The sequence below is a fragment of the Lepisma saccharinum genome, chromosome 20 (assembly GCF_977018435.1).
Source record: "Lepisma saccharinum chromosome 20, izLepSacc3.1, whole genome shotgun sequence".
NCBI lineage: Eukaryota > Metazoa > Arthropoda > Insecta > Zygentoma > Lepismatidae > Lepisma > Lepisma saccharinum.
Genome location: NC_139248.1, coordinates 25,458,485 through 25,484,067, shown reverse-complemented (window position 1 = coordinate 25,484,067; position 25,583 = coordinate 25,458,485). Strand labels below are relative to the sequence as shown.

Sequence of the window (25,583 nt, the reverse complement as noted above, 5' to 3'; positions counted from 1 at the left end):
ATGAGACTGCAACTTCTTTTCCTCATCTCTATGGTCCAACATGGAGGAGCAGTACTTAACTACATCTCGTCTATTACTACAAAAGCAGATCGGAATTTTGAAAAAAACATTGAAGCCGTAATCAGAGAATACTTCTGGAGCGACTATTGCGTAGTTGTGATTGAAGATGCCGACTCCCCTTTGCAAAATGGAAGTGGCTACACATTTCAAAACGGGTCCGTGGCATGGATTCAAGCCTCTCGTGTACTCGAAATCAATGTCGAGGACAATTTGTTCATTAGGAATATGGATTTGGGTTGTAGACATTTTGTAATAGCAACTCTAGAAATTGGTACAATCACTAAAAACCTCTACAGTGCGATTCGGCGTGCATTTCAAAGGGAAATCAGGAAATATCTGATTGTTTTGGCAGAAGGTCACGAACATCTAGTTCATGGAATCGACAGAGACTTTTTGAAATTCTCTCCTTATACGTTCATCTTAACAAGAGAGCAAATTGATGAGATGCGTGAAGTATTCACATACAAACTATACACATTTGAGGTGGCCAATAATTTATATCCAGGAAAGTTGCTGACTGTGGCAACTTGGAAGGAGAAGCTGTCGGATCGTTTTGAGGTCGAAGACAAACTGGATAACCTGGGTGGGTTGTCCATGGGCTTGGGATTCGTGGATCACAGTCACGTGACCATAGTGCAAGGAGATCTAATTGAAGGAAGGGATTTCAGGGTAGCTCGCGAAGTTGCAATTAAACACAACTTCACCTGGAATGTCAAAATTGACAATTATGGTTTCGGTGCAGTGTTAGAAAACGGTTCATCAGTTGGTGTGGTTGGGTCTGTCTTCAAGGGAGAAGTGCATGCTGGGATACCTTGCGCCTACATCACAGAATTTCATAATGTCATCATGGAACTGTCTGTAGACTATGCACAATCAGGCATAACGTTTCTCACCCCGAAGCCAAGACTCAGAGAAAACCTATCGTCCGTCTTGAATCCGTTTACGACGTCAATGTGGATCGCCATTTTCTTTTACTGTCTTGCCATGTCCGTCGTTCTTTACGTTTTACACTGGATTATATTGAAGCTCCTTTCTGTTCAGGAGAGAGCCGAGGATTCTAGCTACATTTATCAGCTGATGAATTCTGTCAGTATTCTCGTGGGTCTGAGTGTTGCAGAGCCAACTCTGTCTTCAGTGAGAATGATGATTATTTGGCTGTCCATTGCATCTATGTTGTTGATCACTGCTTACAATTGCAACCTCGTATCGTTCTTGACCTTTCCTCTCTTCGAGAAAGCAATAGAAACCTTGGAGGACTTTGCAGACTCAGGACTGAGATACGGGATTCGGGACTTGTCCTGGGTTGCCGTCTTCTACGGCACCAATGACGAACATATTAAGAAAATTGAGGACAGATATTTCGAAATGACGGATTTAGACGAGGTTCTGCGCCTTGTGAGAGACCACAAGATGGCTATGTTGGTGGAAAGGTACTACTATAAGCACATCTGCATCATAGACCTTCCCGAGAGCATTCTCAGCGAACTGTACCTCATGAAAGATGACGTCATGAACTTCCATGTGAGTGTCATGTACGAAAGAGCTTCTCCTGTTGCTGAAAAGTTCAACGGCGTTATTATGTGGCTCCGTGATTCCGGTGTTGTTGTTCAATGGGACAAGGAGACGTTTCGTGAGTTCATGGACAGAAAACTCTTCCTTCCCTTCACATTCAGAGATCAAGACACGGGAAAGCCACGGCCGATAAAGCTCTTGCACGTTGCTGGTGCATTCTTACTGCTGATGGCTGGTGAGGTAGTGTCAGTTCTTGTGTTTCTCTTTGAGTGGTTGAACCGGAAACGATTTGGAGAAGACACGAGGGCAAAGGAGCAAAGTCGTAATTGTCGAAGGTTGAAAACGCTTGAAGCAATGCTAAATGCACAACTACAGAGTTAAGCGTTCGGGGAGTCTTAACATCGGACTTTAGGAACACGCGTCCAACCTGTACGGCATCACAGCACAAACTGACGCTGCCGAAGGAATTATGGGTACCCAGAATTCCCTCAGTCGCGCGTGATTGGCTACGGTTTCTGGTATCAGATATCACGTGAGGACACCTGCTTGATACATGCTTCATTAACAAAAGTAACGCAAACTGGTTGTGTGATAAATCTTGCCTATCCTCAAGGGTTAATTAAAAACGAGTGCAAAATTAAGAGCAATACACGTGTCATAAGTTTGAGTGATGTAGGAGGATAAGCCTAGATGTTAACTGTTTAAATTGATTCTTAACTCAAATACGTGTGACGACTCCTCTGTATTAATATCTAGTTTTGTGCTTGTATTTGTCGAATTCCTACAGCCTTGCAAACTGTCAAGAAGTGAATTCGACGAAGATGGTGGTTCTGGTTGTGCTCGGTTAATTCTCTTCTTGTAGCATCAAAGACGGTGGAGAACAAGACTCCTCAACCGGCCTCCAGAAGCATCCTATGCAGCAGTCTAGTAGTTTAGCAGTAGCCCAACAGATGTCTCTGTTAAGCGTTGTTCTTCCTTCGTGCAAATACATTGCTAATAAATCTTCGAGAAGAATGGATGAATGGACTCGTTCTCGTCCGGAAGTCCTGTTATTGTAAGGCATTTGTTTCGAGCTGTTTTGAAACACGTTTCAAGCAAAAGAAACATGAAATTGTCAATCTGCCATGCGTGTTAACATACGACGTAAGTAAGCGCAGCAATGGCGATATTAACCACCTCTCCCGTAGACACCATTTGAAGAAAAAAGTGTACAAACCAATCACATTTATAAGGTTAGATAGAGCCAATCGTAAGCAGCCTACTTTGGACTACTTGGAAGAAGTTTTGCGCTTGACGAGAAATGAAAGCACTGCACATGTGATACCCTTCGATATATGGGGTATTCGATAATCGAGGTGTCTTGTTCTCTTCATCGTCTTTGGGTAGCACCGCATCACCACAGACATAACAATAAGTGTTCAATAGCTGATTTCTTCACTGCCAATAGCCATAAGGGGGACAATTTCCCATTCAATTTGTGTCAGCCCATAAACAGCTTCAGATACCCTAGAAAAATCTCTTCCTTATGGCTGGTAATAGACCAATGACGTCACACTGCTATAATTTTTTTGTGATATGATCAGAACGCTACAGGTTGAAGGAATAAATTCATTAAACATAGCTATTATCTATTGTTTATTTTCAAAATATTTTGTTGATCCATTGTAGAATCATATTGTACAGTATGAAGCAAAAATGTGTTGTACAGACGTAATGAAATTAGCCTTGGCGTATCGCAGTTTTCTGTGCCCTCCGCAAATAAAACATTGGTGGCTCCTATGTGACAAAAGTTATCGAAAATACTGTAGCGCATATACTATTGATAATGTCAGAGGAGGACGCACGTACAATAGTTAGCTAGTTCCCTCCCCAATAGTTGTACAAGAAATAAAATTGTACCCCACCACTTTTTTGGTCATCGACTTATGTATCAGTGTAGTAGCTTCTTGAAAATAAATCAGGATGGTCTCAATCTCTGATAAACTGGAAATATTTTCTAGACGTCAACGCAGTGGCGCAATCAGGACTCTTTCTTGGAGGAGGGGAGGGGGACGCTTTATGCAGCCATGTATGTAGTGCATGATCTTTCGCATTTGTTGCCTGATACAAGAAAACAATTAGGTTTTAAATACATAGACAGATATTGAAAAAAAAAATACCGTCTTGTGAGGAACTGTTTAATTGTTCAGGTTTGTAGTTTGCGGTGGATGGGGCTTCAGCCACAATGGCCATCTTCTTGGCTGCACCAGCTCAAGATTCAAGGGAAAGTGGCTGACATTCACCCTACTAATAGTGGCTAATATATTTAAGCAAACTTACTATTTCAGTTGTGGAGGTTGAACTGGACCTCCAATATTGATCCAAGATCACAAGGTCAATGGAACATATTTGTGTGGCGTCATGAGTCCAAACAAATATAGCACGTGCTTTTTTCCTATCCCGAGCCTCTGAATTTTCCATCGGAAGGGTTAGCTTTAAGAATTGTGACAGCAGTTATGAAGCAAAATTGTGAAGCGCATCCTACATCAATGTAAAGATGAGATTTCGAAGAATGCGTCTATATATAACACATACCTTACACATGAGAATGTAAAGAATAAATGAAGTAGAAAATCGAGCAAAGAGAAAGCTTCTAACGACGTCCGACTCGGAATTACAGGCAATGGTTTACCATCATCCATAGCGGCAACGTGACCGATTTGAGATCGGGTGGGCTTCGAGCCTGCTTCGGCTGTGCTCGGAACTGGAATGTCTAGATTTTGTATAAAACTGCATGATTTTCTTAAGCCTGGTCGAGTAGACAGGCGATTAGCTTGAGCGAGTAGGATAATGCGAGGCACTCTCCTTGTGTAAACAACTCGGGAAAGCACTGGAGCCAGTACAAAACATTCTTTTGTGTTTTCTGCAGTTGGTGGATTATCCTAAGTGAGATGATTTTGATGTTCTTTCTTTTCTTAACATAATAAAAACGTGTCTTACAACCTAAGGCGTCGTGCTTTGTGCTCCGCCTGAGGATGAATTGTATGATGAAACTGATGAACGGACACCCACAAAGAGCATCCATGCCGGGATTCGAACTCCCGGATGTGCTAACCACTTCATCACGGAGGCCAGTGCTAATGCACATGAATATCAATCCAAGTTAGCCATTTGGAATCATTGGGAAAGTCGTGTTGTTAGTAAAATGTGTACTTTTAGCATTTTTTATACAATTAAAACTATTTACAGCCAATGCATATTACTCATATTGAACCGGAACGACGAATTTGTGAATTTACTACAGGACTTTTCAAACATCCGCAGATAAGGCTAATACAGTTTCTTGTTCATATCTATCATAGTTATCCTGAAATATACGTATGTCAGTTTTCACGCAGCTTACTAGTTTCCAGATTTGCTTCATTCTGTTAACTGTACACTCCTCTTATTCATAGTTGCGAACTCTCTCTCCGGATCCGAGCATGCATGTGAAAAAGAACTGAATCACTCCGCCACGCCACGGGGGGCAGCTTTTCTGATTGTAGTTTCTCATTCGAGTATTTGCAATGAACATAATTGTCAGCGATGTTTTCTCAATCCTTACATCGTTATTGAAAACATCCGAGAGGCAAAAATACGACATTAAGGAATTAAAAAGACTAAAGAAACTAACTCTTAAATGTTAATAATTAGAAATATTATAAGTGAACTTTCCCGCCTCGGTTAGCGGTAATAATTATGCTTTGTAATCGACGGGTCACGAGTTCGATCCACGGTTAGGGACATTTAATTAAGTGGCTCGGATTCCACTATAGGCTGTAGGTTTTGTCCCGATTAGCCTTTGTGCAACTAAACATTGCAATTTAGTGCAAAAATCAGCAAGCTTGGGCAGTTTTATTCCTTGTAAGCCTAGGTCTTCATGTTAATAAATTATTATTTATGACGTTGGAAAATAATTTATGCCGAGTGGCCAATTTCTATTCCATGGAGAAGAATCAGATGTGAAACATATATAAAACTATTGGTAGTTATTTTCACTACTAATCACATCTGCCCAGTGCGAGAGCTGCAACTGTATCCATTGATTTATGTCAATGATATTGATAGTCAATGCTTTTGTCTCCTAGGTGAATTTGCACTGAAAATATGTTTGTTCTCTCAGTGTTACCTTCACAACACAATTGGTAACATCCTCCAACTTATAAAAATTAATTTTTAACACTCGTTCCAAAAATAGTGACATGATTTACATAGGATAATAATTGTTATCATTTAACTTCGTAGGCATCGTATTATCATCGTTTGACCCTCCAACAACCAAACAGCAATCCCACAGCCACTGAACACATCCACCTACCAGATAGGCAGCAGAGTATCTGCAAATTTTTTTTGGCAAGTTTGGAGACTTGTGATTTAACAATTACTTAGTACGTATTAAATAATCAATGTCCGTTGTTGATCCATACAGATCTGCAGCTGCCACCTCCAACCACGATTTTACGTACAACACGTTGTAATAATCTTGCGATCTTATAAAAGCAGGAAATGTACTTGAACATTGCAATGGCCTTGCCCTAAGGGAAGTTTTATAATGGAAAATATTACGTAAGATAGCTTCTACTTCTTTAATTTTCGATCGAAAGGCGTCTACCGTACTATAAAAATCTGGGGGCTACAGGGAGCTTAGATCTGTTGTTGGGGTTTCATCCCCCCTAACCTCCTTGTAGCACCGTCCCTGGCTGTATGTATTTCGTCCAATGAGTACAAGCTAGCAAAACTGTGAATTTCAACAAGTTTGTAGATAATTCTGCAGCTGTTCATAAAAACAGACGTATTTTATTAGTTTCTTGCTGTAGTTCATTTTCCCATTTCAGCAAAAAAGTATTCACACTCTTTGCATACGATGAGTAAATGGGGGGGGGGGGGGAAGGGAGAAGTTGCCCCTTAATAGCCTCACTTAGAAATTTAGTGCAGAGGAATCTAATAACAGTTCTTAAACAACATTATGCTTTTATAGAAATACAAGTATATACTATTTTCAAACCTACGAAAGTTCCAAGTAACTACGTAAGGAAAGGGTAGTGTATTACTTCCTATGTAATTGGACTCTCCCACTAGCAAATTTCTTATTAACACCTCCACATATTTTATTCTTTAGTTGTATTATCTGTATGTGTCTGCAGAATAAATTGCCCATATATTGCACATGAATAAATTATGTGTAGTTCTTTTGAATTTGCGGTACTAAACCACGTTTATACGTACATTAGTCTTTGAACGGCAGAGATGGAAAATAAAACGCCAGCAGAGAACAATGGTGCCACTGAAGTTGAAATTCATCTAATAAAGTGATTTCAGGTACGTCGGGACACACACGACCCTGTTTTGTTCCCATCAATGTAATAAAAACAGTGAGATGGAATGAAGACTTTATTTCGCAGCTGAACTCTTATCAAGGCCCTTGCTCCCCATAATCGGAGGATCTGAGCACGCCTAAAATTCCTTATACAGAAATAGTGTTATTTGTCGTATATCCAGAAAGTTGATTGATTTGCTTTATTTTAATTCGCTTTTTGTGACACTTTTGGCCAATTTGCGAAGAAGGGAATAAGTGATGATATGATGAAATTGATGAATGGACACTCACAAACATCCGCGGCCAAGCCGGAATTCGAACCCGGGACCCCTGGCGTCGTAGCGCGATGTGCTAACCACTCCCCCACGGTGGCCGGCCCCAGAAAGTTGAAAGTGAATGAAATTTTTATGGTGTGTTTTGTATGGTCATTATCAATAGTAAGTCTGTCATATTATTCAACTAAATAATGTCTTTTGAAGAGAAAAAAACAACATATAATTAATGTATTTTATTTTACATAAGACCTATGCCTAAAAGTATTTTTGTATATGATGACACAGAACTATCTTATGTTGTGACCTCCTTGGTTCTGACTGTAAAATATATATATATATATATGTAATTGGTGATAAAATAACTTAGTAAAGTATTAAGTAAATATATTTTATGCCCCTACTTACAAATCATGAAAGGAGCCAAATTCGAAATTAAGTTGAACGGACGTTCAAAATGTTTAAAAATAGCACTATTTCCATAACACATCATCAAGTATTTTTTACCATTGACCCTCAGAAATATCTCAAACTGACAATGAACGTTCATTGAACTTATTTATGATCGACAGCTAAAAAGTTATTCATTTGCGTGGCTGGTTGATAATCCACCACCAGATAGAATTTACACAATATTTACCTAAAAACTTTGAGTAAAGTCACCTTCCCCCTAAAAAAAATCCCTTGGTAATGAACTTTTGTGTTCTCACAAAAAAAAAGTTATAATTTGGCACAATTTTTCTTTTTGCAGGCAAACCTTTTGTAAAGGTGTACTTGAGTCTGTGCAACCAGCCCTTCCCATTTGTGAACAATATACTGGGGAAATCCCCCGTTCTTCACTGTTGTCATTGCACTACAACCCCATCGTGATTTAGTATTAGGATATAGCGTAGTGAAGAACTGTTTACAAGCATCGCCCAAACCATTGATTCTCCCCCAAAACCTTTCCCTGCATTCTTTTTTCTTTTCCTAGCTCTCAGCATGCGGTTTTCTTGGAAGACTGGCTGATTGTGAAAGAAAAAAGGGACGGCGGATGATTGTGGAGGGGGGCGGGGTTGAGCGCGAGCGGTACAGAGGGGGAAACGGCTAGCGCGACCAGCTGAGAAAAGTCGAAGTTAAAATTTACATACATTGCTCTGTACGTCGACAAACTACAGATATTCTAAAGAAAATTATGTAAGATCAGTTTCATTTCTTTGCTGTAGAAGAACAGTTGAAGCTTTCTTGCGCTTTAAAATGTTGATTTAAGTTATTACATACAATTGGCGAGCAAGTGAATTTTACGAAATTGAGATCAGGAAAACTACGTAATAAATAATATATTTAAAAAAAGGCTGCGCGACATAACTAACTTCATATTTGATCTTTAACTCAGTAAAATTTAAATGCCACACACTTGACTGTTCGAGCACAGAAGGTCGATGCAAGAACCTATTTTTTAGGTATCATCACCAGCGGTGATACGGGCTCTTAAGCCTTGTTTCCATGATATGAAAAACTCAATATGGTGACCAAGGCAGAAATTTATTTTATAAACTAAACGTAACGTTTCAACCTTCTAGCAAGGTCTTCTTCAGACTCTGCACCAAGTACAAATGTAACAAGGTACAAAAACAGGACAATATATATATATACACAAACATTACTCCCCTCCAGACTATTAGAAAGTTGTTCTGGAACATTCTAGCCGGTGGCTTTCCCTTGTCAACTGTACTTTCACCTAAAAGGCTAAACATATTTTCTTTCATCTAGAATTAGTTGAACTCTTTATCTCACGCTCTTTTTCCTTCTTCTCTCCTCTTTCTCTCTTGTCCTTTCCACTCTTTCTAACACCTTCTTCCATTCTTTGCTTATCTTCAGTCCCCCATTCCAGTTCATTGTGTCTTCTTCACCTTTCTTCTCTATTTCCTTGGTCACTAAATTAATTAAATAAATTACCAATGTACACTCCATTGACATGCCCGCGGAGAAACAAGTGGGGCCAACCCAAAGAAAAAGCAAAAGTGCAGATAATTATCGACCGATCCTCGTATGTAGAATGATTTCCCCAAGCTTCCATTCTTTGGCATTTTGGATTTGAGTTGTCCTAACATTGGGGGACATTCCTACAAAAAATAATTTCTGTAGTATTTAATTCCTGGTTGGAGCAAACTTTTAGCTAATTCCACCCTATGTTATTTCTTTGGAATCAGCCAGACATCCCGTAAAATACGGGAACGTCCCGTTTTTCGTTAAAGCGCACCGTTGTCCCGACAAAAGTCTTCGGGACAGCCTTTTGTTCCTTATTTCAACGATATGAACCGTTGAGTCAACCTTGCCTAACTATTTTCTGTTTTCACTCGTATTGGAGAAGTTTAACCCACTGTGTACATATTCCATAACAAGAAACTCTTAGATGCATTGCAGAGAATCTAATTATGAGGGCGACTAAACTCTGCTGACTTGGTGTTCTGCGCACACAACGAAACTCCTCAGGCAATTAGATGTCACAATGAGTGATAATACTAGAAAATTGCATTATAAAAGTTAACGTCATTTAGTATGAAAAGCACCTTAAATACAAGTTTCCTTACCCTAATTTTCTCATAGAAGATATAAGCAGTAGTCAAGCTTCAATACGAGGTATAACACGTTCCGTTAGAAGAAATACGTATTGTGCATCGTATCCTTGAAAAATAAGTGTCCCGTCCTTTTTCATGAAATATCTGGAAACCCTAGAATAGTAGAGACATAAAAGTTGTAGTTTAATTGGTAACCATAGCCTAAAAACTAATAATCGGAAGTTGTGTTGTCGCTGCTAACTGCAGTAATATAATAATTACCATTGAATAATAATAATTATTATTATTTAAAAATTATAATTAATAAATAATAATTAATAAATTATTATTATTGAACATATCTGTAACATTCTTACATATAGTTTATTGACTTTTCTAGTTGTGGGAATGAGACTGCAACTTCTTTTCCTCATCTCTATGGTCCAACATGGAGGAGCAGTACTTAACTACATCTCGTCTATTACTACAAAAGCAGATCGGAATTTTGAAAAAAACATTGAAGCCGTAATCAGAGAATACTTCTGGAGCGACTATTGCGTAGTTGTGATTGAAGATGCCGACTCCCCTTTGCAAAATGGAAGTGGCTACACATTTCAAAACGGGTCCGTGGCATGGATTCAAGCCTCTCGTGTACTCGAAATCAATGTCGAGGACAATTTGTTCATTAGGAATATGGATTTGGGTTGTAGACATTTTGTAATAGCAACTCTAGAAATTGGTACAATCACTAAAAACCTCTACAGTGCGATTCGGCGTGCATTTCAAAGGGAAATCAGGAAATATCTGATTGTTTTGGCAGAAGGTCACGAACATCTAGTTCATGGAATCGACAGAGACTTTTTGAAATTCTCTCCTTATACGTTCATCTTAACAAGAGAGCAAATTGATGAGATGCGTGAAGTATTCACATACAAACTATACACATTTGAGGTGGCCAATAATTTATATCCAGGAAAGTTGCTGACTGTGGCAACTTGGAAGGAGAAGCTGTCGGATCGTTTTGAGGTCGAAGACAAACTGGATAACCTGGGTGGGTTGTCCATGGGCTTGGGATTCGTGGATCACAGTCACGTGACCATAGTGCAAGGAGATCTAATTGAAGGAAGGGATTTCAGGGTAGCTCGCGAAGTTGCAATTAAACACAACTTCACCTGGAATGTCAAAATTGACAATTATGGTTTCGGTGCAGTGTTAGAAAACGGTTCATCAGTTGGTGTGGTTGGGTCTGTCTTCAAGGGAGAAGTGCATGCTGGGATACCTTGCGCCTACATCACAGAATTTCATAATGTCATCATGGAACTGTCTGTAGACTATGCACAATCAGGCATAACGTTTCTCACCCCGAAGCCAAGACTCAGAGAAAACCTATCGTCCGTCTTGAATCCGTTTACGACGTCAATGTGGATCGCCATTTTCTTTTACTGTCTTGCCATGTCCGTCGTTCTTTACGTTTTACACTGGATTATATTGAAGCTCCTTTCTGTTCAGGAGAGAGCCGAGGATTCTAGCTACATTTATCAGCTGATGAATTCTGTCAGTATTCTCGTGGGTCTGAGTGTTGCAGAGCCAACTCTGTCTTCAGTGAGAATGATGATTATTTGGCTGTCCATTGCATCTATGTTGTTGATCACTGCTTACAATTGCAACCTCGTATCGTTCTTGACCTTTCCTCTCTTCGAGAAAGCAATAGACACCTTGGAGGACTTTGCAGACTCAGGACTGAGATACGGGATTCGGGACTTGTCCTGGGTTGCCGTCTTCTACGGCACCAATGACGAACATATTAAGAAAATTGAGGACAGATATTTCGAAATGACGGATTTAGACGAGGTTCTGCGCCTTGTGAGAGACCACAAGATGGCTATGTTGGTGGAAAGGTACTACTATAAGCACATCTGCACCATAGACCTTCCCGAGAGCATTCTCAGCGAACTGTACCTCATGAAAGATGACGTCATGAACTTCCATGTGAGTGTCATGTACGAAAGAGCTTCTCCTGTTGCTGAAAAGTTCAACGGCGTTATTATGTGGCTCCGTGATTCCGGTGTTGTTGTTCAATGGGACAAGGAGACGTTTCGTGAGTTCATGGACAGAAAACTCTTCCTTCCCTTCACATTCAGAGATCAAGACACGGGAAAGCCACGGCCGATAAAGCTCTTGCACGTTGCTGGTGCATTCTTACTGCTGATGGCTGGTGAGGTAGTGTCAGTTCTTGTGTTTCTCTTTGAGTGGTTGAACCGGAAACGATTTGGAGAAGACACGAGGGCAAAGGAGCAAAGTCGTAATTGTCGAAGGTTGAAAACGCTTGAAGCAATGCTAAATGCACAACTACAGAGTTAAGCGTTCGGGGAGTCTTAACATCGGACTTTAGGAACACGCGTCCAACCTGTACGGCATCACAGCACAAACTGACGCTGCCGAAGGAATTATGGGTACCCAGAATTCCCTCAGTCGCGCGTGATTGGCTACGGTTTCTGGTATCAGATATCACGTGAGGACACCTGCTTGATACATGCTTCATTAACAAAAGTAACGCAAACTGGTTGTGTGATAAATCTTGCCTATCCTCAAGGGTTAATTAAAAACGAGTGCAAAATTAAGAGCAATACACGTGTCATAAGTTTGAGTGATGTAGGAGGATAAGCCTAGATGTTAACTGTTTAAATTGATTCTTAACTCAAATACGTGTGACGACTCCTCTGTATTAATATCTAGTTTTGTGCTTGTATTTGTCGAATTCCTACAGCCTTGCAAACTGTCAAGAAGTGAATTCGACGAAGATGGTGGTTCTGGTTGTGCTCGGTTAATTCTCTTCTTGTAGCATCAAAGACGGTGGAGAACAAGACTCCTCAACCGGCCTCCAGAAGCATCCTATGCAGCAGTCTAGTAGTTTAGCAGTAGCCCAACAGATGTCTCTGTTAAGCGTTGTTCTTCCTTCGTGCAAATACATTGCTAATAAATCTTCGAGAAGAATGGATGAATGGACTCGTTCTCGTCCGGAAGTCCTGTTATTGTAAGGCATTTGTTTCGAGCTGTTTTGAAACACGTTTCAAGCAAAAGAAACATGAAATTGTCAATCTGCCATGCGTGTTAACATACGACGTAAGTAAGCGCAGCAATGGCGATATTAACCACCTCTCCCGTAGACACCATTTGAAGAAAAAAGTGTACAAACCAATCACATTTATAAGGTTAGATAGAGCCAATCGTAAGCAGCCTACTTTGGACTACTTGGAAGTAGTTTTGCGCTTGACGAGAAATGAAAGCACTGCACATGTGATACCCTTCGATATATGGGGTATTCGATAATCGAGGTGTCTTGTTCTCTTCATCGTCTTTGGGTAGCACCGCATCACCACAGACATAACAATAAGTGTTCAATAGCTGATTTCTTCACTGCCAATAGCCATAAGGGGGACAATTTCCCATTCAATTTGTGTCAGCCCATAAACAGCTTCAGATACCCTAGAAAAATCTCTTCCTTATGGCTGGTAATAGACCAATGACGTCACACTGCTATAATTTTTTTTGTGATATGATCAGAACGCTACAGGTTGAAGGAATAAATTCATTAAACATAGCTATTATCTATTGTTTATTTTCAAAATATTTTGTTGATCCATTGTAGAATCATATTGTACAGTATGAAGCAAAAATGTGTTGTACAGACGTAATGAAATTAGCCTTGGCGTATCGCAGTTTTCTGTGCCCTCCGCAAATAAAACATTGGTGGCTCCTATGTGACAAAAGTTATCGAAAATACTGTAGCGCATATACTATTGATAATGTCAGAGGAGGACGCACGTACAATAGTTAGCTAGTTCCCTCCCCAATAGTTGTACAAGAAATAAAATTGTACCCCACCACTTTTTTGGTCATCGACTTATGTATCAGTGTAGTAGCTTCTTGAAAATAAATCAGGATGGTCTCAATCTCTGATAAACTGGAAATATTTTCTAGACGTCAACGCAGTGGCGCAATCAGGACTCTTTCTTGGAGGAGGGGAGGGGGACCCTTTATGCAGCCATGTATGTAGTGCATGATCTTTCGCATTTGTTGCCTGATACAAGAAAACAATTAGGTTTTAAATACATAGACAGATATTGAAAAAAAAAATACCGTCTTGTGAGGAACTGTTTAATTGTTCAGGTTTGTAGTTTGCGGTGGATGGGGCTTCAGCCACAATGGCCATCTTCTTGGCTGCACCAGCTCAAGATTCAAGGGAAAGTGGCTGACATTCACCCTACTAATAGTGGCTAATATATTTAAGCAAACTTACTATTTCAGTTGTGGAGGTTGAACTGGACCTCCAATATTGATCCAAGATCACAAGGTCAATGGAACATATTTGTGTGGCGTCATGAGTCCAAACAAATATAGCACGTGCTTTTTTCCTATCCCGAGCCTCTGAATTTTCCATCGGAAGGGTTAGCTTTAAGAATTGTGACAGCAGTTATGAAGCAAAATTGTGAAGCGCATCCTACATCAATGTAAAGATGAGATTTCGAAGAATGCGTCTATATATAACACATACCTTACACATGAGAATGTAAAGAATAAATGAAGTAGAAAATCGAGCAAAGAGAAAGCTTCTAACGACGTCCGACTCGGAATTACAGGCAATGGTTTACCATCATCCATAGCGGCAACGTGACCGATTTGAGATCGGGTGGGCTTCGAGCCTGCTTCGGCTGTGCTCGGAACTGGAATGTCTAGATTTTGTATAAAACTGCATGATTTTCTTAAGCCTGGTCGAGTAGACAGGCGATTAGCTGGAGCGAGTAGGATAATGCGAGGCACTCTCCTTGTGTAAACAACTCGGGAAAGCACTGGAGCCAGTACAAAACATTCTTTTGTGTTTTCTGCAGTTGGTGGATTATCCTAAGTGAGATGATTTTGATGTTCTTTCTTTTCTTAACATAATAAAAACGTGTCTTACAACCTAAGGCGTCGTGCTTTGTGCTCCGCCTGAGGATGAATTGTATGATGAAACTGATGAACGGACACCCACAAAGAGCATCCATGCCGGGATTCGAACTCCCGGATGTGCTAACCACTTCATCACGGAGGCCAGTGCTAATGCACATGAATATCAATCCAAGTTAGCCATTTGGAATCATTGGGAAAGTCGTGTTGTTAGTAAAATGTGTACTTTTAGCATTTTTTATACAATTAAAACTATTTACAGCCAATGCATATTACTCATATTGAACCGGAACGACGAATTTGTGAATTTACTACAGGACTTTTCAAACATCCGCAGATAAGGCTAATACAGTTTCTTGTTCATATCTATCATAGTTATCCTGAAATATACGTATGTCAGTTTTCACGCAGCTTACTAGTTTCCAGATTTGCTTCATTCTGTTAACTGTACACTCCTCTTATTCATAGTTGCGAACTCTCTCTCCGGATCCGAGCATGCATGTGAAAAAGAACTGAATCACTCCGCCACGCCACGGGGGGCAGCTTTTCTGATTGTAGTTTCTCATTCGAGTATTTGCAATGAACATAATTGTCAGCGATGTTTTCTCAATCCTTACATCGTTATTGAAAACATCCGAGAGGCAAAAATACGACATTAAGGAATTAAAAAGACTAAAGAAACTAACTCTTAAATGTTAATAATTAGAAAGATTATAAGTGAACTTTCCCGCCTCGGTTAGCGGTAATAATTATGCTTTGTAATCGACGGGTCACGAGTTCGATCCACGGTTAGGGACATTTAATTAAGTGGCTCGGATTCCACTATAGGCTGTAGGTTTTGTCCCGATTAGCCTTTGTGCAACTAAACATTGCAATTTAGTGCAAAAATCAGCAAGCTTGGGCAGTTTTATTCCTTGTAAGCCTAGGTCTTCATGTTAATAAATTATTATTTATGACGTTGGAAAATAATTTATGCCGAGTGGCCAATTTCTATTCCATGGAGAAGAATCAGATGTGAAACATATATAAAACTATTGGTAGTTATTTTCACTACTAATCACATCTGCCCAGTGCGAGAGCTGCAACTGTATCCATTGATTTATGTCAATGATATTGATAGTCAATGCTTTTGTCTCCTAGGTGAATTTGCACTGAAAATATGTTTGTTCTCTCAGTGTTACCTTCACAACACAATTGGTAACATCCTCCAACTTATAAAAATTAATTTTTAACACTCGTTCCAAAAATAGTGACATGATTTACATAGGATAATAATTGTTATCATTTAACTTCGTAGGCATCGTATTATCATCGTTTGACCCTCCAACAACCAAACAGCAATCCCACAGCCACTGAACACATCCACCTACCAGATAGGCAGCAGAGTATCTGCAAATTTTTTTTGGCAAGTTTGGAGACTTGTGATTTAACAATTACTTAGTACGTATTAAATAATCAATGTCCGTTGTTGATCCATACAGATCTGCAGCTGCCACCTCCAACCACGATTTTACGTACAACACGTTGTAATAATCTTGCGATCTTATAAAAGCAGGAAATGTACTTGAACATTGCAATGGCCTTGCCCTAAGGGAAGTTTTATAATGGAAAATATTACGTAAGATAGCTTCTACTTCTTTAATTTTCGATCGAAAGGCGTCTACCGTACTATAAAAATCTGGGGGCTACAGGGAGCTTAGATCTGTTGTTGGGGTTTCATCCCCCCTAACCTCCTTGTAGCACCGTCCCTGGCTGTATGTATTTCGTCCAATGAGTACAAGCTAGCAAAACTGTGAATTTCAACAAGTTTGTAGATAATTCTGCAGCTGTTCATAAAAACAGACGTATTTTATTAGTTTCTTGCTGTAGTTCATTTTCCCATTTCAGCAAAAAAGTATTCACACTCTTTGCATACGATGAGTAAATGGGGGGGGGGGGGAAGGGAGAAGTTGCCCCTTAATAGCCTCACTTAGAAATTTAGTGCAGAGGAATCTAATAACAGTTCTTAAACAACATTATGCTTTTATAGAAATACAAGTATATACTATTTTCAAACCTACGAAAGTTCCAAGTAACTACGTAAGGAAAGGGTAGTGTATTACTTCCTATGTAATTGGACTCTCCCACTAGCAAATTTCTTATTAACACCTCCACATATTTTATTCTTTAGTTGTATTATCTGTATGTGTCTGCAGAATAAATTGCCCATATATTGCACATGAATAAATTATGTGTAGTTCTTTTGAATTTGCGGTACTAAACCACGTTTATACGTACATTAGTCTTTGAACGGCAGAGATGGAAAATAAAACGCCAGCAGAGAACAATGGTGCCACTGAAGTTGAAATTCATCTAATAAAGTGATTTCAGGTACGTCGGGACACACACGACCCTGTTTTGTTCCCATCAATGTAATAAAAACAGTGAGATGGAATGAAGACTTTATTTCGCAGCTGAACTCTTATCAAGGCCCTTGCTCCCCATAATCGGAGGATCTGAGCACGCCTAAAATTCCTTATACAGAAATAGTGTTATTTGTCGTATATCCAGAAAGTTGATTGATTTGCTTTATTTTAATTCGCTTTTTGTGCCACTTTTGGCCAATTTGCGAAGAAGGGAATAAGTGATGATATGATGAAATTGATGAATGGACACTCACAAACATCCGCGGCCAAGCCGGAATTCGAACCCGGGACCCCTGGCGTCGTAGCGCGATGTGCTAACCACTCCCCCACGGTGGCCGGCCCCAGAAAGTTGAAAGTGAATGAAATTTTTATGGTGTGTTTTGTATGGTCATTATCAATAGTAAGTCTGTCATATTATTCAACTAAATAATGTCTTTTGAAGAGAAAAAAACAACATATAATTAATGTATTTTATTTTACATAAGACCTATGCCTAAAAGTATTTTTGTATATGATGACACAGAACTATCTTATGTTGTGACCTCCTTGGTTCTGACTGTAAAATATATATATATATATATGTAATTGGTGATAAAATAACTTAGTAAAGTATTAAGTAAATATATTTTATGCCCCTACTTACAAATCATGAAAGGAGCCAAATTCGAAATTAAGTTGAACGGACGTTCAAAATGTTTAAAAATAGCACTATTTCCATAACACATCATCAAGTATTTTTTACCATTGACCCTCAGAAATATCTCAAACTGACAATGAACGTTCATTGAACTTATTTATGATCGACAGCTAAAAAGTTATTCATTTGCGTGGCTGGTTGATAATCCACCACCAGATAGAATTTACACAATATTTACCTAAAAACTTTGAGTAAAGTCACCTTCCCCCTAAAAAAAATCCCTTGGTAATGAACTTTTGTGTTCTCACAAAAAAAAAGTTATAATTTGGCACAATTTTTCTTTTTGCAGGCAAACCTTTTGTAAAGGTGTACTTGAGTCTGTGCAACCAGCCCTTCCCATTTGTGAACAATATACTGGGGAAATCCCCCGTTCTTCACTGTTGTCATTGCACTACAACCCCATCGTGATTTAGTATTAGGATATAGCGTAGTGAAGAACTGTTTACAAGCATCGCCCAAACCATTGATTCTCCCCCAAAACCTTTCCCTGCATTCTTTTTTCTTTTCCTAGCTCTCAGCATGCGGTTTTCTTGGAAGACTGGCTGATTGTGAAAGAAAAAAGGGACGGCGGATGATTGTGGAGGGGGGCGGGGTTGAGCGCGAGCGGTACAGAAGGGGAAACGGCTAGCGCGACCAGCTGAGAAAAGTCGAAGTTAAAATTTACATACATTGCTCTGTACGTCGACAAACTACAGATATTCTAAAGAAAATTATGTAAGATCAGTTTCATTTCTTTGCTGTAGAAGAACAGTTGAAGCTTTCTTGCGCTTTAAAATGTTGATTTAAGTTATTACATACAATTGGCGAGCAAGTGAATTTTACGAAATTGAGATCAGGAAAACTACGTAATAAATAATATATTTAAAAAAAGGCTGCGCGACATAACTAACTTCATATTTGATCTTTAACTCAGTAAAATTTAAATGCCACACACTTGACTGTTCGAGCACAGAAGGTCGATGCAAGAACCTATTTTTTAGGTATCATCACCAGCGGTGATACGGGCTCTTAAGCCTTGTTTCCATGATATGAAAAACTCAATATGGTGACCAAGGCAGAAATTTATTTTATAAACTAAACGTAACGTTTCAACCTTCTAGCAAGGTCTTCTTCAGACTCTGCACCAAGTACAAATGTAACAAGGTACAAAAACAGGACAATATATATATATATACACAAACATTACTCCCCTCCAGACTATTAGAAAGTTGTTCTGGAACATTCTAGCCGGTGGCTTTCCCTTGTCAACTGTACTTTCACCTAAAAGGCTAAACATATTTTCTTTCATCTAGAATTAGTTGAACTCTTTATCTCACGCTCTTTTTCCTTCTTCTCTCCTCTTTCTCTCTTGTCCTTTCCACTCTTTCTAACACCTTCTTCCATTCTTTGCTTATCTTCAGTCCCCCATTCCAGTTCATTGTGTCTTCTTCACCTTTCTTCTCTATTTCCTTGGTCACTAAATTAATTAAATAAATTACCAATGTACACTCCATTGACATGCCCGCGGAGAAACAAGTGGGGCCAACCCAAAGAAAAAGCAAAAGTGCAGATAATTATCGACCGATCCTCGTATGTAGAATGATTTCCCCAAGCTTCCATTCTTTGGCATTTTGGATTTGAGTTGTCCTAACATTGGGGGACATTCCTACAAAAAATAATTTCTGTAGTATTTAATTCCTGGTTGGAGCAAACTTTTAGCTAATTCCACCCTATGTTATTTCTTTGGAATCAGCCAGACATCCCGTAAAATACGGGAACGTCCCGTTTTTCGTTAAAGCGCACCGTTGTCCCGACAAAAGTCTTCGGGACAGCCTTTTGTTCCTTATTTCAACGACATGAACCGTTGAGTCAACCTTGCCTAACTATTTTCTGTTTTCACTCGTATTGGAGAAGTTTAACCCACTGTGTACATATTCCATAACAAGAAACTCTTAGATGCATTGCAGAGAATCTAATTATGAGGGCGACTAAACTCTGCTGACTTGGTGTTCTGCGCACACAACGAAACTCCTCAGGCAATTAGATGTCACAATGAGTGATAATACTAGAAAATTGCATTATAAAAGTTAACGTCATTTAGTATGAAAAGCACCTTAAATACAAGTTTCCTTACCCTAATTTTCTCATAGAAGATATAAGCAGTAGTCAAGCTTCAATACGAGGTATAACACGTTCCGTTAGAAGAAATACGTATTGTGCATCGTATCCTTGAAAAATAAGTGTCCCGTCCTTTTTCATGAAATATCTGGAAACCCTAGAATAGTAGAGACATAAAACTTGTAGTTTAATTGGTAACCATAGCCTAAAAACTAATAATCGGAAGTTGTGTTGTCGCTGCTAACTGCAGTAATATAATAATTACCATTGAATAATAATAATTATTATTATTTAAAAATTATAATTAATAAATAATAATTAATAAATTATTATTATTGAACATATCTGTAACATTCTTACATATAGTTTATTGACTTTTCTAGTTGTGGGAATGAGACCGCAACTTCTTTTCCTCATCTCTATGGTCCAACATGGAGGAGCAGTACTTAACTACATCTCGTCTATTACTACAAAAGCAGATCGGAATTTTGAAAAAAACATTGAAGCCGTAATCAGAGAATACTTCTGGAGCGACTATTGCGTAGTTGTGATTGAAGATGCCGACTCCCCTTTGCAAAATGGAAGTGGCTACACATTTCAAAACGGGTCCGTGGCATGGATTCAAGCCTCTCGTGTACTCGAAATCAATGTCGAGGACAATTTGTTCATTAGGAATATGGATTTGGGTTGTAGACATTTTGTAATAGCAACTCTAGAAATTGGTACAATCACTAAAAACCTCTACAGTGCGATTCGGCGTGCATTTCAAAGGGAAATCAGGAAATATCTGATTGTTTTGGCAGAAGGTCACGAACATCTAGTTCATGGAATCGACAGAGACTTTTTGAAATTCTCTCCTTATACGTTCATCTTAACAAGAGAGCAAATTGATGAGATGCGTGAAGTATTCACATACAAACTATACACATTTGAGGTGGCCAATAATTTATATCCAGGAAAGTTGCTGACTGTGGCAACTTGGAAGGAGAAGCTGTCGGATCGTTTTGAGGTCGAAGACAAACTGGATAACCTGGGTGGGTTGTCCATGGGCTTGGGATTCGTGGATCACAGTCACGTGACCATAGTGCAAGGAGATCTAATTGAAGGAAGGGATTTCAGGGTAGCTCGCGAAGTTGCAATTAAACACAACTTCACCTGGAATGTCAAAATTGACAATTATGGTTTCGGTGCAGTGTTAGAAAACGGTTCATCAGTTGGTGTGGTTGGGTCTGTCTTCAAGGGAGAAGTGCATGCTGGGATACCTTGCGCCTACATCACAGAATTTCATAATGTCATCATGGATCTGTCTGTAGACTATGCACAATCAGGCATAACGTTTCTCACCCCGAAGCCAAGACTCAGAGAAAACCTATCGTCCGTCTTGAATCCGTTTACGACGTCAATGTGGATCGCCATTTTCTTTTACTGTCTTGCCATGTCCGTCGTTCTTTACGTTTTACACTGGATTATATTGAAGCTCCTTTCTGTTCAGGAGAGAGCCGAGGATTCTAGCTACATTTATCAGCTGATGAATTCTGTCAGTATTCTCGTGGGTCTGAGTGTTGCAGAGCCAACTCTGTCTTCAGTGAGAATGATGATTATTTGGCTGTCCATTGCATCTATGTTGTTGATCACTGCTTACAATTGCAACCTCGTATCGTTCTTGACCTTTCCTCTCTTCGAGAAAGCAATAGACACCTTGGAGGACTTTGCAGACTCAGGACTGAGATACGGGATTCGGGACTTGTCCTGGGTTGCCTTCTTCTACGGCACCAATGACGAACATATTAAGAAAATTGAGGACAGATATTTCGAAATGACGGATTTAGACGAGGTTCTGCGCCTTGTGAGAGACCACAAGATGGCTATGTTGGTGGAAAGGTACTACTATAAGCACATCTGCACCATAGACCTTCCCGAGAGCATTCTCAGCGAACTGTACCTCATGAAAGATGACGTCATGAACTTCCATGTGAGTGTCATGTACGAAAGAGCTTCTCCTGTTGCTGAAAAGTTCAACGGCGTTATTATGTGGCTCCGTGATTCCGGTGTTGTTGTTCAATGGGACAAGGAGACGTTTCGTGAGTTCATGGACAGAAAACTCTTCCTTCCCTTCACATTCAGAGATCAAGACACGGGAAAGCCACGGCCGATAAAGCTCTTGCACGTTGCTGGTGCATTCTTACTGCTGATGGCTGGTGAGGTAGTGTCAGTTCTTGTGTTTCTCTTTGAGTGGTTGAACCGGAAACGATTTGGAGAAGACACGAGGGCAAAGGAGCAAAGTCGTAATTGTCGAAGGTTGAAAACGCTTGAAGCAATGCTAAATGCACAACTACAGAGTTAAGCGTTCGGGGAGTCTTAACATCGGACTTTAGGAACACGCGTCCAACCTGTACGGCATCACAGCACAAACTGACGCTGCCGAAGGAATTATGGGTACCCAGAATTCCCTCAGTCGCGCGTGATTGGCTACGGTTTCTGGTATCAGATATCACGTGAGGACACCTGCTTGATACATGCTTCATTAACAAAAGTAACGCAAACTGGTTGTGTGATAAATCTTGCCTATCCTCAAGGGTTAATTAAAAACGAGTGCAAAATTAAGAGCAATACACGTGTCATAAGTTTGAGTGATGTAGGAGGATAAGCCTAGATGTTAACTGTTTAAATTGATTCTTAACTCAAATACGTGTGACGACTCCTCTGTATTAATATCTAGTTTTGTGCTTGTATTTGTCGAATTCCTACAGCCTTGCAAACTGTCAAGAAGTGAATTCGACGAAGATGGTGGTTCTGGTTGTGCTCGGTTAATTCTCTTCTTGTAGCATCAAAGACGGTGGAGAACAAGACTCCTCAACCGGCCTCCAGAAGCATCCTATGCAGCAGTCTAGTAGTTTAGCAGTAGCCCAACAGATGTCTCTGTTAAGCGTTGTTCTTCCTTCGTGCAAATACATTGCTAATAAATCTTCGAGAAGAATGGATGAATGGACTCGTTCTCGTCCGGAAGTCCTGTTATTGTAAGGCATTTGTTTCGAGCTGTTTTGAAACACGTTTCAAGCAAAAGAAACATGAAATTGTCAATCTGCCATGCGTGTTAACATACGACGTAAGTAAGCGCAGCAATGGCGATATTAACCACCTCTCCCGTAGACACCATTTGAAGAAAAAAGTGTACAAACCAATCACATTTATAAGGTTAGATAGAGCCAATCGTAAGCAGCCTACTTTGGACTACTTGGAAGTAGTTTTGCGCTTGACGAGAAATGAAAGCACTGCACATGTGATACCCTTCGATATATGGGGTATTCGATAATCGAGGTGTCTTGTTCTCTTCATCGTCTTTGGGTAGCACCGCATCACCACAGACATAACAATAAGTGTTCAATAGCTGATTTCTTCACTGCCAATAGCCATAAGGGGGACAATTTCCCATTCAATTTGTGTCAGCCCATAAACAGCTTCAGATACCCTAGAAAAATCTCTTCCTTATGGCTGGTAATAGACCAATGACGTCACACTGCTATAATTTTTTTGTGATATGATCAGAACGCTACAGGTTGAAGGAATAAATTCATTAAACATAGCTATTATCTATTGTTTATTTTCAAAATATTTTGTTGATCCATTGTAGAATCATATTGTACAGTATGAAGCAAAAATGTGTTGTACAGACGTAATGAAATTAGCCTTGGCGTATCGCAGTTTTCTGTGCCCTCCGCAAATAAAACATTGGTGGCTCCTATGTGACAAAAGTTATCGAAAATACTGTAGCGCATATACTATTGATAATGTCAGAGGAGGACGCACGTACAATAGTTAGCTAGTTCCCTCCCCAATAGTTGTACAAGAAATAAAATTGTACCCCACCACTTTTTTGGTCATCGACTTATGTATCAGTGTAGTAGCTTCTTGAAAATAAATCAGGATGGTCTCAATCTCTGATAAACTGGAAATATTTTCTAGACGTCAACGCAGTGGCGCAATCAGGACTCTTTCTTGGAGGAGGGGAGGGGGACGCTTTATGCAGCCATGTATGTAGTGCATGATCTTTCGCATTTGTTGCCTGATACAAGAAAACAATTAGGTTTTAAATACATAGACAGATATTGAAAAAAAAATACCGTCTTGTGAGGAACTGTTTAATTGTTCAGGTTTGTAGTTTGCGGTGGATGGGGCTTCAGCCACAATGGCCATCTTCTTGGCTGCACCAGCTCAAGATTCAAGGGAAAGTGGCTGACATTCACCCTACTAATAGTGGCTAATATATTTAAGCAAACTTACTATTTCAGTTGTGGAGGTTGAACTGGACCTCCAATATTGATCCAAGATCACAAGGTCAATGGAACATATTTGTGTGGCGTCATGAGTCCAAACAAATATAGCACGTGCTTTTTTCCTATCCCGAGCCTCTGAATTTTCCATCGGAAGGGTTAGCTTTAAGAATTGTGACAGCAGTTATGAAGCAAAATTGTGAAGCGCATCCTACATCAATGTAAAGATGAGATTTCGAAGAATGCGTCTATATATAACACATACCTTACACATGAGAATGTAAAGAATAAATGAAGTAGAAAATCGAGCAAAGAGAAAGCTTCTAACGACGTCCGACTCGGAATTACAGGCAATGGTTTACCATCATCCATAGCGGCAACGTGACCGATTTGAGATCGGGTGGGCTTCGAGCCTGCTTCGGCTGTGCTCGGAACTGGAATGTCTAGATTTTGTATAAAACTGCATGATTTTCTTAAGCCTGGTCGAGTAGACAGGCGATTAGCTGGAGCGAGTAGGATAATGCGAGGCACTCTCCTTGTGTAAACAACTCGGGAAAGCACTGGAACCAGTACAAAACATTCTTTTGTGTTTTCTGCAGTTGGTGGATTATCCTAAGTGAGATGATTTTGATGTTCTTTCTTTTCTTAACATAATAAAAACGTGTCTTACAACCTAAGGCGTCGTGCTTTGTGCTCCGCCTGAGGATGAATTGTATGATGAAACTGATGAACGGACACCCACAAAGAGCATCCATGCCGGGATTCGAACTCCCGGATGTGCTAACCACTTCATCACGGAGGCCAGTGCTAATGCACATGAATATCAATCCAAGTTAGCCATTTGGAATCATTGGGAAAGTCGTGTAGTTAGTAAAATGTGTACTTTTAGCATTTTTGATACAATTAAAGCTATTTACAGCCAATGCATATTACTCATATTGAACCGGAACGACGAATTTGTGAATTTACTACAGGACTTTTCAAACATCCGCAGATAAGGCTAATACAGTTTCTTGTTCATATCTATCATAGTTATCCTGAAATATACGTATGTCAGTTTTCACGCAGCTTACTAGTTTCCAGATTTGCTTCATTCTGTTAACTGTACACTCCTCTTATTCATAGTTGCGAACTCTCTCTCCGGATCCGAGCATGCATGTGAAAAAGAACTGAATCACTCCGCCACGCCACGGGGGGCAGCTTTTCTGATTGTAGTTTCTCATTCGAGTATTTGCAATGAACATAATTGTCAGCGATGTTTTCTCAATCCTTACATCGTTATTGAAAACATCCGAGAGGCAAAAATACGACATTAAGGAATTAAAAAGACTAAAGAAACTAACTCTTAAATGTTAATAATTAGAAAGATTATAAGTGAACTTTCCCGCCTCGGTTAGCGGTAATAATTATGCTTTGTAATCGACGGGTCACGAGTTCGATCCACGGT

General features: G+C 39.7%; 3 protein-coding genes across 3 annotated transcripts; all 3 read left to right on the top strand.

Moving 5' to 3' along the window:
• Positions 1 to 1,953, top strand: LOC146003398 (putative glutamate receptor). The gene has a single exon (XM_083141681.1). It carries the CDS (start codon positions 1 to 3, stop codon positions 1,951 to 1,953), a length of 1,953 nt encoding a protein of 650 aa, XP_082997807.1.
• Positions 1,954 to 10,127: 8,174 nt separating this feature from the next.
• Positions 10,128 to 12,080, top strand: LOC146003397 (glutamate receptor 1-like). The gene has a single exon (XM_083141680.1). The coding sequence runs from the start codon at positions 10,128 to 10,130 to the stop codon at positions 12,078 to 12,080; it is 1,953 nt and encodes a 650-aa protein (XP_082997806.1).
• Positions 12,081 to 20,256: 8,176 nt separating this feature from the next.
• LOC146003396 (glutamate receptor 1-like) lies at positions 20,257 to 22,209 on the top strand. Its single transcript, XM_083141678.1, has one exon. The coding sequence runs from the start codon at positions 20,257 to 20,259 to the stop codon at positions 22,207 to 22,209; it is 1,953 nt and encodes a 650-aa protein (XP_082997804.1).
• Positions 22,210 to 25,583: the final 3,374 nt, after the last annotated feature.